The sequence below is a fragment of the Haliotis cracherodii genome, unplaced genomic scaffold (assembly GCF_022045235.1).
Source record: "Haliotis cracherodii isolate W230 unplaced genomic scaffold, xgHalCrac1.p SCAF_11, whole genome shotgun sequence".
In the NCBI taxonomy this organism is placed as follows: Eukaryota; Metazoa; Mollusca; class Gastropoda; order Lepetellida; family Haliotidae; genus Haliotis; species Haliotis cracherodii.
The window spans coordinates 16,240,301-16,254,032 of NW_027266266.1; the positions used below are offsets into that span (position 1 = coordinate 16,240,301).

General features: G+C 39.5%; 1 protein-coding gene across 1 annotated transcript; it reads right to left on the bottom strand.

The window, feature by feature from the left end:
- Positions 1 to 5,811: 5,811 nt before the first annotated feature.
- LOC139456267 (fucolectin-1-like) lies at positions 5,812 to 13,033 on the bottom strand. The gene is made up of 4 exons (XM_071237888.1): positions 12,982 to 13,033; positions 8,605 to 8,820; positions 8,228 to 8,474; positions 5,812 to 6,031 (listed from the first exon to the last, which is right to left on the bottom strand). Exons 1-4 carry the CDS (start codon positions 13,031 to 13,033, stop codon positions 5,812 to 5,814), a joined length of 735 nt encoding a protein of 244 aa, XP_071093989.1.
- Positions 13,034 to 13,732: the final 699 nt, after the last annotated feature.

Here is a 13,732-nt window from a genome sequence, read left to right on the forward strand (position 1 = left end):
TAGTTTGTCGATTATTGATGGGATTCTTTGATCGTATTGACATAAAATGTATTATTCTTTGTAACATCAGTCTCAGGCGACTTCCTTCACATCAGCTACTACACCATTAACCTTGTGGAGGAGTGAAGCCACATCCACGTCACACTGACGTGTGTGAGTGAGTGAGTAATTATGGGTTTACGCCGGCTAAACAATTCTAAATCTACATCATGGTGGGAGATACCAGAAATGAACTTAACAAATTGTAATCATGTGGGGAATCTGAACAGAACTGAACTTTCACTCAGGGCATAAGGAGTACAAAATCATTTCAGCAACGTATATATATATATATGTACACATCAATAAGGGTTGAAACATGTGTGTGTGTGTGTGTGTGTGTGTGTGTGTGTTAACTGAGGTAAAATTATATGTTCAATTTAATTCGGAGAACATTACTTGATAGGTTGAAACTTTACAAAATTATGACAATTTTCTCAATGTTTTTGGGGGGTATGTACCAATAACGAGAACCATTTTATATGTTTGATATATCGCGCCCTGGCGAAAGAAGCAAATGTTTTAACCACTATGCTATCCAACTGTACCTTCGTGATATAGAGGTAAAAATGCAGACACAATTACAACTATATATTCACATTTCAGTTCCTTATGGCCACACGAAACTGTTTCGGCTTGTCACAGAATAACCTGTATTTAAAAAAGTCTGTTGAGTCCCACGAACTATACTGAACCGAAAAGAAACGTCACCATGGATAGATATATGAGAAACCTCATTTGTCCGAACACTGTAAACATACTTTGAGACATATTAAAAAGATGAAACTTGGCAAAACTGATCATCAAGGTTGAAATTAAAGTGTCAAATGTTCTTAAAGTGAAACACAACACTTGTCTCTGAGAAAATGGCATCCCAAGTCAGTATCTCGTGTGTCCGCCATGTGCATTGATGACTGCCGTGCAACGTCGATACATGGAATGGATGAGGCGGTTGATGAAGGCCATAAGGCACTTGAGCCCACAATCTGAGGAACGCCTGACGCAGTTCAGCTGCAGTTGTCGGCCTTGGTCGGACGTCATTCAGCCGTCTTTGAATCTCGTCCCACAGGTGCTCAATGGGATTTAAATCGGGACTGAGGGCAAGCTACTGCATGGTTCTGATGTCATTCTGCTGGAAGAAGTATCTTGTAGCTCTCGCAGTGTTGGCACAGGCGTTATCATGCTGAAACCCATGGTTGCGGCGACGTGCCAAATGAGGTATGGCGTGTGGTCTCAAGACTTGATCAATGTACCAAGCTGCTTTACCACCATTGCTCTCCCTGGACCGATGTTCTGGAAGACCACAGGGCCCCTTTGTGCAAGACAATTCCACCCCACACCATGATGCTCGGACCACCCCACGAGTCTCTCTCAACAACACAAGCATCCGAATAACATTCCCCATGGCGTCGCAAGACTTTCTATCTGTCGTCTGCTGTTGAGATACAGTTACGGCTCTCGTCCGAGAAGAGGACTCTTCTCCACTGCTGGTGGCGCCAATGATGTGTGCCCACTGAAGACTGTCCCGGCGATGACGTGGTGTCAGAATGGGTCCTCGGCCTGTGACAGTGGAGGTGTTTGCTCGTCAATCGTCGATGAATGTTATCCGATCTGGGTGGAATCTGGGTGGAATTTTATAGGGCAAGAAATGGGGGAACGAATGTGCATTTTTAATTTCCATGGAACTCACATGCATCGGATTACCATGGCCGTTGCCGTGATGCGTTTGGGCGATCGATTTTATTGTCATCTGCTTTGTTTTTTTATCATAAAATTTCATTTTCCGGACAAGGTAATGTTAGATTTTAGAAACTTTGACAAAAATTACCCAGATATTTAAATGACAACTTTTCACGCAATGTTACTTGGGGTGACGTTTCTTTTGCGGTTCAGTATATATGTGGCGGGATCTGGCGTTAAAGTCAACGAATATAATGTCGCTAATCCGTTAATATTAAGCGATGTAGGTTGCAGAATACGACTAATGGACCCGAGTGAAATGATGTTTAAATACCAAAGATTAGGTTGAACTAATTTATACATTATCTTTTTTTCTTCACGGACCGTTTAAGGACTAACCACCTGCTTTCGCTTCAGTGCTTACTTTAGTGATTATGATAAACCGCGATTAATCACAAGTTCCCCACAAAAAGTATAACTTCTCAATTTCGGAAAACAGAGATGAGAATATTTCGTAGATCGAAAGATCAAATTGACCTTGCTTACTAAGCACCTAATATTTTAGAACTACATATTGAACCTCATACATTGTTGATGAAGAAGGCTTTGACAAGGCCAAAACAAAAGTATCGAGTTATTCAGTTGTTTTGCTGACCTGCAGAGAAACGTTCCTCGTGGGTGTCGTGATCCAATGACCACTACATTACTTTACTTACATGCATACACCATAGAACCACCCACAAGTACGTGAGTTAATGCTATAGGCTATTTGCCTTTATTCACACGGCTACTTTTCCAGAACGCGGTGGATAAAGTTGGTTGTTAGCATACGTGAAGGTGTAAGTGTATAAAAGTGACTATAACTGGACAATCCTATTTTGGTGATACATCCCGCACCATCAACACAAGAATCAAACAGCAACGATTTAACAGAGATCAAGGCTATTTCATCCCATCCGCCTGCTATGAACTCATTATGCATTAATTACCCCATCCATGTGTACTGAATCCCGTTTAACTGGCTTCCTGTTTATTAGGCTTCCTCATCACGTGTTCTCTATCCATCATGTTGTTACAGTATTATCCTTCTGTTGTTATTATTTAGCCTACTAACGTTAATCTCTTTCATGTATGAAATTGTTGTTACTGTTACCACCTACCATATAGATTCTGTATCGTGATCATTATTCAGCTTTGTTTGACAACGGTATGAGGATCGATATCGAAACGTCGCCATTAATAACCTTCTTGTGGATTCCCGCCCACGTAGGAATATACGGTAATGAAAACGCCGATAAAGCAGCTAAACTATCCCTCAAAATCCCAGAAATAAGCTTAAACTTACCCATCTCAAAATCAGAAATTAAAAGTGTAAACAAGCAAAAAATCACAAAAAATGGCATAACCTATATCTAAACTCAAATAGCCAAATCAAAAAAGTGCTCAGCAAACCACTAACCAAACCAAAAATTCTCCATCCATCAAAAAAAATCGACAGAGTAATCACTAAACTCAAAACAGGACACACCAACCTAAATAACCAGCTAAAAAAATTAAAAAAACACACTACAGGTAACTGCCCACACTGCAAACAACTAGAAACCCCAGAACACGCACTCATCCACTGCACACACTACCTCACACTTCGAACCGCATTACAAACTACCCTCAATCTATACAAGGCTCTCACTCTAGAAGCACTACTAAACCCACAAAATAAACTAGAAAACTTCAAGGCCTTAGGCGTATTCTTAATCAAAACGGAACTAATAAAACGCATCTAAAAACATAATAACCTACCAAATCAAAATCACATAAACAAACAAACATCCACAATACCCAGCTGCCTTAGTTCTCCTCCCCAACCCCATCGGCATCTATTCCAAATCTCAACATTCCCAAATTATATATAAGCAACCCCTAAAGCCCCCTCTTGGGTTGCACAGACCACCTTCGCCCCTTTCGGAAACACATTAAATGGCCTGGCCGGGCCCGTGTGCGAAACACCCATCAGTCGGAAAGCGCACGTTAAATCTCCAAAGTAAGTAAGTAAGCAAGTACGTCGCCATTACAGTAAAATAAAGAAGTTGTTATCCATAGATTTAGCCTACCTTGTCATTCGACGACTTCTAAGAAATGCCTATCAAACAATGCATCCGTGAATGATTTGTGAAACAACAGTATTGTCTACGACAATGTCCCAGTAAACAGACATGGGTGCATACATAGATCTTTCAAAGGAGAGAAGGCTAGTTTACATTGTAACTCTTGTATATCGCTGGAAGCTTAACTTAATAATCAAGGATTTTCTTCGGGCTGTCACACCTTTTGTTTTTTGTAACATCTATTTCCTTTTTGTTTCTGTGATATGCCATAATGAGTGAATGAGTAAATATTGTTTTAAGCCTATTTGTGGCTAAAAGGAACATTGAATAAAAGTGATGACAAACATCACTAAAAAAACACAGAAAACACTAAAACTGACATTCAAAACTTTAAATCAACATCATAAAGTTTAATTTCCTTCAAAAATGCTAAAATTTAGTGCTTAGAAACAGTATTGGAAAGTTCAGAAATAGTTTGAACGGTATAAAAAACGATGACGAATGAGTGCAAAATCCACACATTCGAATGACGCTCAGAATATGAGAAGGAATACATTGAGAGGGATCCTCTCCCTTCAAAAAAAAAAATGAGTATAATGACCGCGTCCAATGCGACTCCTTCGGATCACAACTTCACCTTCGCACCTCAAATCAGTAACGGCATGAAACCCAAACTAGGGTTATATTGCATGATATTTATTGCAGACTTGATTATTCCAGCTTTGCTGTCAAATATGTCTAACAAATGGCAGGTCTTAGGTATATGGAAATGCACTGCTCGATACTGACTCCTGAAGAGCAGCTTTAGCTGCAGAATCGGCTTTAGAATTTCCTCTTATACCAACATGACTAGGAAGCGAACAACATATGGCTTTATTGTTTGACACAGACAAATTCAAATGGCATTGAAGAATTTCAACTGAAAAGGGATGGTCAAGTTTATGGTTGTTGATTGCCTGTAAGAAGGACTATCAGACAAGAATATGAAACTGCTCTCCTTAGAACGGTCAATATATTGCAAGGCTAATAGTATAGCCTTAGCCTCTGTCGTAATGGAACTTCCATCAGTTAGTCGTAATGATAAAGTACCATCATGTGTTACAGCTGCGGCTGACACCTGGTCACCATTTTTTAATCCATCAGTGTACAGCTGAGATATTTATTTCCATGAAGACTTGTTAATGTGAGTTAGTATCAGATCCGTGAAGATTCGGTGTAGAATAGATCTTCAGCAACCCATGCTTGCCGTTAAAAGCGACTGTGCTTGTCGTAAGGGGCGACCAACGGGATCGGGTGGTCAGGCTCGCTGACTTGGTTGATGCATGTCATCGATCCCAATTGCGTGGATCGATGCTCATGATATTAATCACTGGATTGTCTGGTCCAGACTCGATTATTTACAGACCGCCGTCATATAGCTGGAATATTGCTGAGTGCGGCATTAAACAGCAATCCAACCAACCAACTATGTTCAGTTTATTATGTTAATAAAGAATCAGGGTGAAAACAAACTATCCGGTCTTGGTCATTAATTGCGTATAAATTAACATTGGCAAAACGGCTATTGACAAGGCTTTATGACAACGAGGGATGACGACAACGAGGGATGACTTCAACTTTCCAACAATCACCTTCTCCAATATGTCGAGCACCATTCCAGCCGATCCAGCCTTTCGTTTAAAAAAATGAAATATGTTTAGAATATAACAATTGCCAAAATAGATAGGTTGAAAAAGTGCAGTATCACAAATAGTGCAACAAAATCAAAACTAATTAACTATTATCACACGATTAAATGCTTTGTTGCTTTCGTCCTGATGAAACGATGGGGCCTGGTATTTTGAAAACAGAAAATAATACACAAGCTTGGCAGAAGTATGGCAGCATTGTTACATGTAAATACGGTGAGGCACTTCACATTACAAACGTTACTGTGCATTTTCTAAACACAGTGTTTCTCGTATTTACTATCATTCCAGTCCTTTTCTCACAGACATGGGCGATTGAAAAAGTAGAACCATCCAATAGCGCTTGATGCTTCGGCGGACCCCACTCTCAACTCACAGCCATGGGTGTTGTAGTTGTAGTTGAAGCCGATGCAGGTTCTGTTGTAGATGCAGTGTGTGCTGCAATCAGCTGCAGATGCGACATCAACTGGGATTACATCCCCGACATACCTGGTTCCCACCAAGCGATGAAGGTCGGTGCTGACAGTTTTAAGAAGGGACTATGAATCAAGAGTGACATATACAACAACAATGGTCTATTTTTGCAAGTATCCGTTTGTACACGGTGCACACATTGGCTAATGATTGGTTGGTTTGTTGTTCAACGCCGCACAATATTCAAGCTGTAGGACGGCGGTCTGTAAATAATCGAGTCTGGACCAGACAATCCAGTGATTAATATCCTGATCATACCCGATCCTGTTAGTCGCCTTTTACAACAAGCATAGTCGCCTTTTACGGCAAACATGGGTTGCTGAAGACCTGTTCTACCCCGGATTTTCACGGCGCAGTGGCTAATGATATATGATTGAGTGCTTGGTCCCTTTTGACATCATGAGCATCGATCCACGCAATTGGGATCGATGACATGCATCGACCAGGCTGGCTGACTTGGTCGATGCATGTCATCGATCCCAATTTCGTTGATCGATGCTCATGTTGTCAATCACTGGATTGTCTGATGCAGACTTGATTATTTACCCCGTCATATAGCTGGCATATTGCTGAGTGCGGCGTTAAACAACAAACCAAACCAACCAACCTTTTGATACTGATCTGATTATAAGATTCAGGAAGAACATGGCAAATATGCGTTTACGAAATGTAAAACCCTCTGCCGCATTTATTTATTTCAATCTGCATATGATAATAATGATATTACCCTTGTGACGTGCTAACATATATCTACTTAATAGCTGAGATAAGTTTTCAAGTTTATTTTGAAGGCCTTTTATCCTGTGTTATAGAGTTCAATAACTTTGGTTCTGAATTGGGAAAAAATGGGTACGACAATGTTTGGATTTAAAAATTGGAGCACATAGTTGGAGCTTGTTGGTCGTTCTGAGACTTCAAAGAGGAAGGTGTTGTTCCATAGTAGCCACGATCGACCATAATCAATATCTTAAAGTCTTAGCAATGACCCTCAGCTAGGAGTCAGTACAAGGACTTAAGAACATAAGTAATATGAGATGTGTCCTTACACCCGTGACTTAAAAAGCTTTTGAGCAACTGTGTATCATTTTGTAATGTGAAGTTTACACAATATACAGCTTTTAAATTCGACGAAAGGTCGGTCACATGACCGCGAAACTCATTTTGACGTTTGTACATTTTTCACGACACTATTCTTGAAATGACCGTAAACACTAGCGGCATGCTTCCATATTCTTGGGGAAAACCCTGGGAATTCCCAAGCACAAATAAATGCAGAAACGTTGTTTCTGATCATTTAGACTCATTAATCTTAAACTTAGTGTTTAAGCATACATTAGGATAAATCAAGAGTTTGATTTTATGCCTGTTCAAGGATATCCCCGCTACGACCCATCATAGTGAACAAAACAAAGAAAATGCACATCCAAACTATCATAGAATTGACTCGATCCGTATCAAGACTGAGAGTGACAGTCTAAGGCTATCATGGATTTACCTCAGCATTTATCTGACAAATCTTCACAATCACCTTTCAATCATGGGCCAAATGAACAATGATGACGAACACTTGTAGTTTACATAGGTTCAAGAAGAACTTCGGAAATACCTCCCGTGACTTCGACGTTCGGACAGTGTGGCCCTCTCTCTATGAGAGTTTATACTCCATTCAAGTGAAACTGAGTCCTCAAATCATCAGCAAGAGAGTAGCGACCAATGCTGTATTTGTCTCTATCGTCACCTTAAACATCTCCACTAGGAGTATGTTGTTCAGCTTCAGCCTAACTATACACCAATACACTTCGCATTTTCAGTGAAAAAGACTGCGGTTTAGGTGATCGGAGTTTAAATGGAACTAAACCCTTTCCGTAATGTTAAGAAAAATATGCTTAAAGCAGAATCCCTTGTACGATACCAACTCTATGATAAGCAAAAGTTAATTAATTATTAATGTCATATGGTATTCTCGAAAACAAAATCTCATTATTATGAAAGCATCATCTCGTCCGTTTTGAGTAACGTTCACGCATTCTATTGTTACACCCGACCAAATAATTCACGTCCAGTTCCAGATAGTCAGCTGCCCCTTCATGTTGAGCAATGTTTGAGCAGTTTCAGACGTTGATTCATAAACACATACTTACGATACAGTCAGAATAAGACAATGGATTCTGCTTTTCCTGAACATTTCTTATCATTACTAAAATAGTTTCCTTTTTTTGTTATAAGATTACAATGAAATACTTACACCCTGTAGGTGTTCTCTCATACACTTCAACTTCACACAGTGTTAGTAGATCCGTTGCGTGTCGTCTGTACAGACCCCGGATTCTGATAAAACGCCCTTGGGCAGCACAAGAACATGAGATATTTTCTGTTGCACCACCAGGCATTGGCCCATCATACATCGCACAAAGCTGGGAGGGAATCAATGGGTTCAGCACGGGATCATCCGCGAAGACCTCAATCTTTAGGTCATGCATTCGGTCACCTGAAGCGGATAAAAGCCAAACATGTTAATGTCGCTCACTTACTCACAAACCCGTAACAGGATTGGCAGTGGCTGATATCTCTAGTATGTCTGTCACAAATTCGGTCTGACTAAGTTGAAGTATCCTTACCACAACAATCCCCTCTGTTGGTTATGGTAACGTATTCCAGAAAGAAGTCACTTTGAAGGTCAACCATCCAGTATGGCTGCATATCCCCGTCTTGGCTCTTCCAGCACGACTTCCGTGAAAAGGCTGTTTCTCTGTTGCCATCTACTGCTTTGTCTTTGAAAGCGGTGAAGGTTGAAGATTTAGTTGGTTTGCCTAAGGCCAGATTATTGAGGATACCTGAGAGATGCAAGAAAAGAAACAGTTTATGTCAGAAAAACAATTTGTAGTGTTGGAAACAAATGGCATGTCTTCAAGCAGTGTTTCTGTTACATGTCTTGCCGATTGAGGCGTCAAACAACATTCATTGTATGCAAATTTAAAGAAAACGGCCTGTCTGCTAGACATAGAACTGTGACTTAACTGTCATGGGACACAACAAGCTGGACATGGGAATATTAGTTAACTCTCATGAGTGCCTACATGCTGAAAGTCCCTAGTATTGCGGTCTCACTTTGGTTGCTGGCGATCTCTGGTTCGTTTTTTGTTCTGAATTGTGACATCTCTTTATGGTTTCATGCTTGCTTTAAATATGTATATAAATCTGTTGCTTGGTTGGTTTGTTGTTTTTCGCCGCACTCAGCAATATTCCAGCTGTATGACGGCGGTCTGTAAATAATCGAGTCTGGACCAGACAATCCAGGGATTGACATCATGAGCATCGATCCACGCAATTGGGACCGATGACATGCATCAACCAAGTCAGCGAGCCTGACCACCCGATCCTGTTAGTCGCCTTTACGGCAAAAATGGGTTGTCGTTGTACAATGGCATTGAAAAATGTACATTGTCATGTCACATAAGGCCAAAAGTTTGCGCTGAACTCAGTATCTCGTGTGACCGCCCCGGGCAGCAATCACGGCTCTGCATCTCCTCGGCACTGACTGGATAAGTGTATGATTTCTTTCCTGCGGAATTCTGTGCCATTCTGCTTGTAAGGCGTTGGCCAGTTGTAGAAGGGTCTGCGGCGTGTTCTGGCGTTGAAGTACACGTCGATCGAGTTCATCCCAGAGGTGTTCGATTGGGTTGAGATCTGGAGATCTCGACGGCCAGCGCAAGTCGTTGATGTTGGCATTATGGGGGAAAGATGATGGTATCGAGACAGATTGACAGCGGTTGTTGCGTGTGTCACTCGGTTATTTAAACGGCGTTGGCCTTGTTGATTGTTACTATACTTACTATACTAATTCAAACTCCGTCCACACTGACACCGCAACAAAGTTATTTGTGTACCGATTACATAACTCTTACTGACAGTGTGGGGTGGTAGTTCACGGGAAACGGACGACATTGTGTCAGTTGGGTGGCGCCTTTGATATCGCCTCCAAACATACTTTTATAGAATGACACATTAGGATCGCGGAGAAAATACAAGATTCGTTCTTGTTGAATATATCAAGGCACCAATTCATGTTTCATAAACCTTTTGTGTCCTTGCGCTTAATATTTCAACAATTAACGAAAATATGTAATACGTATATCTACAAAAATATATATACAGGCTAGGTATTTGCCAACAGCAACACCTGCATAACTGTTCACGCGTGGCAGATTGTAATTGGACGAGAGCCGGTATTGCTGACTCACCTGTAAATAAGGCCCACACTGTAATAAGATACAACGTACTAATGAGAATATGGGAATTATCATACAAAGGCTGTTTTTTTCTGGACTGTTCCCATTTTTTCATACTAATACTGACAATGCATTTAAAGTTGCTTTCGCGTCACAAAATTCACTCACGTTTTCCCCAATCGACCGACACCCCATATTGTAAAGTAATTATTTCGAGATTTCGTTAGAATGTGAGATATTCAGCCAGAAGTCCCACAATGAAAGATGAAACGTCTTTTTTGCATTAAAATACGCGCACGTGTACCTGTATATTGCACACCCAGTGTCACTTAATTGCCTTGTGTCATTAAGGGAACGTATATGAAACGCAAAATCCACTTAAAAGAGTAGGCCGTTAACATACTACCTCACTGCACCAGACCAAAGATGCAGAAGGCCGGGTTCTTCCTCTCTGTGGTCTCTTCTTTGTAAGTCATCAAACAATGTAACGAATAGAAATGTAACAACTAAAATTTAATGTTGTGGATGATAACGCCAATGGATTGGAGAACAATCACATAAATTCGTATGATAAAGTATAAATATTTTTGAGATGTGAGGCCGGGTTGATTAAAGATCGTTACAATATATACATGTACAAAAGGCCAAATTTGTAAAACTTCTATAAAGGTAACATCCATCCAAAGGCCCATTTTAAATAGTAATGTAACGTTATAATAGAAAGTATATTTCAAATGATACAATATACTTTGCACAAAGTTAGTTAATGCTTTAAAGAAACTGACCAAAACATGGGCGAAATATTTGAATACTGCCACAAATTAGTTAAATTAAGTTAAAATGAATTGAATCATATGTCATGATGCTTGTAGGCACACCTTTATGTATTTGCAAAATTGAAATATAAGTTTTGAGCAAAGGAAAATATTCTTGCCCATGGGCGAAATATTTTGATAACGCCACAAATTAGTTGAATTAAGTTAAAATGAGTTGAATTACGTGTCATGATGCTTATGGACACACCTTTATGTATTTGCAAGAGATAAACATGAGTTTTGAGCAAAGGAAATTATTCTGCCCATGGGCCACATAGTTCAAATTTTGAGTCTTCGAAAGTTTTTTTTACATTTTTCCCCTTTTTAGGTACCCATGAGAACAACATGTTTAATTTTGTAAATATCTTTGACAGAGACTGGCCACAGCATGGAGAGTTTCTGGACAAATGGGTTTCCAAAATTAAAATGGGATCTATTGATATGCAACTATGTTTCTTGTCTAATAAATCTTGAATCAGTGAGGTTGTGGCACGTGAAACATGTGAATGAATGACGTTGATTTGTAAATGAATGCAATGAGAGAAAATAGTCACGTTATCCAATGGAAATCGGTCTTTGTTAAACTGACCAATCAGTCTCGAGAATCACTAATTACACACTGTGCAAATTTCAAAAAGAAATCACACTGTATATTTTAGCCCATATGGGTAATAAAGAGGGGTCTTGACCAAGTACAATATAATGCTACAACTTAACAACAATGGGCCGCTTGACCCGTCCCAGTGAAATGTCTTAATATATGGAGGATATTTCATGTGTCCAGTGAAATATGATGTATCTCTCCTCGGGTGACGTGGAAAAGGAGATAATTTCACTTTATTTCTAGTTGATAATGGGGTTTTTAAACAATTAAATAACACAATCTGAATTCTCCCTACCATATATGTTTACCTTTTAACATACACTGACCTATTCACCCAAGGCTTCCTGCACACAAACAAGATATAGCGCTAATTTGATTGAATATTTGAATATAAATAATACAATAGTATAATTATTTTTTTTTAGTTTACGTTTTGCTGACATTCTTGTTCACATCTTCTGAACTAATGAAAACTCATTTTCTGTTTGGTGTATTTAATCTAACTTACAAGCGCATTTAAATATAAAAAATTAACAACAGACTTCCGCCAAACGAAACCAGGAGGTGTGGTCGCTTAATAGCAACTCATTTGAAGCATAGTTGTTTGAAAGGGAAGAGTTTTCAAACAAATAACGTACAAGAAGAACTGTTATGAAGTAATTCTTTTACCTAATGTAAATTATTTTCACTGTCAACACAGACATGTAGGCGTTCTGAAGTCCGGCTACTGCCGCATGTGACAGTCGCACGGGCGGGTAACTTCGTTACTGGTTATTCCCGCAAAGTGGTATTTTCACTGCACTGAACATATCACTTTTTCTGTCATTTGAGAAAATATCACTTTTCTAAACTTTAGAAATCACAGTCCTTCACACTAACATATATAATAAAACACAGCACTTATGGTCTTTACCCACACAAGCTTGCACTAATAACACAGAGGAGGATTTGTCCCAGTAACATCTCATAATACAATACAACACCAATGTATTTCCAACTGGACATCGACCTCTGACGTCAAGGGGGCATGTCGCAGAACGATATAGTAAAATAACATAACAGCAATAGACATACAAAACAAACGCGATCCGTTCCCGTAGAATTCGGCTATTATATCACATAACACAAATGAACATTTCTCAACCAAACTCGAGTTGACACATAACATAGAGGGGCTTGTCCCAGTAATATAAAGAAATAAAAAAAACGACATGTCCCTTAAAAATATTATATTATTAAAATGTTGGAGTTTTTTGGGTATTTTTCAATAAATAATTTCACAAAGAATTTGATTAAGTTTTATATTTGGTTGCCAATATATGCTTGGCTCCACACACAGGTACTCACCACATACAAATGTTGAATGGGCGAGGAGTAGGACCGTATTCAGTAGGAACATCTTTTATCCGCGACAAGAAAACTCTAATGATTTTCATGAAGTGTATGCACACTTCAGCTAACCTCAAGAATATGGTAAATGTAAATCTAGGCATTTCATCCAGAGGAGCAAATCAATAGTCTTCGTTGTCAACATCCTTACTGGGCATGACAACAAGTATGGATTTTCTGAATTTGTTAAAAGCTTGCATGAATAAGGCTGTTATACATTTTTGACAATTTATGTTTGTTCCAGACTGCACACATGTATGGGACTATGTAAACTTACACTTGATGACTTGTGCGACTTCAGACCTTTTGGCACATTTTAGCCGAACCATTTTAAATTTGGTTTTTCCCATGTAAATCTGACTGCAATTTCAAATTAATATAATATTTGAGGATGTATCTAGAACAAATAATACAAATAGTGTCCCACATGGTCATTAATGGAAAACGCCAACATCTTCAAAAAATGCAACATTCATACAGAGTATAGTGTACGTGTGGTTGCCCAAATCTTACTTACTTACTTACTTACTTTGGAGATTTAACGTGCGCTTTCCGACTGATGCGTATTTCGCACACGGGCCCGGCCAGGCCATTTAATGTGTTTCCGAAAGGGGCGAGGGTGGTCTGTGCAACCCAAGAGGGGGCTTTAGGGGTTGCTTATATAGAATTTGGGAATTTTGAGATTTGGAATAGATGCCGATGGGGTTGG

Coding starts and splice junctions, on each gene's coding strand:
- LOC139456267 (XM_071237888.1), bottom strand. CDS start 13,033: ATGTTCCTACTGAATACGGTCCTACTCCTCGCCCATTCAACATTTGTA. Junction 8,821..12,981: donor CCATTCAACATTTGTATGTG/GTGAGTACCTGT, acceptor TGCATCTCTCAG/GTATCCTCAATAATCTGGCC. Junction 8,475..8,604: donor CAACAGAGGGGATTGTTGTG/GTAAGGATACTT, acceptor TATCCGCTTCAG/GTGACCGAATGCATGACCTA.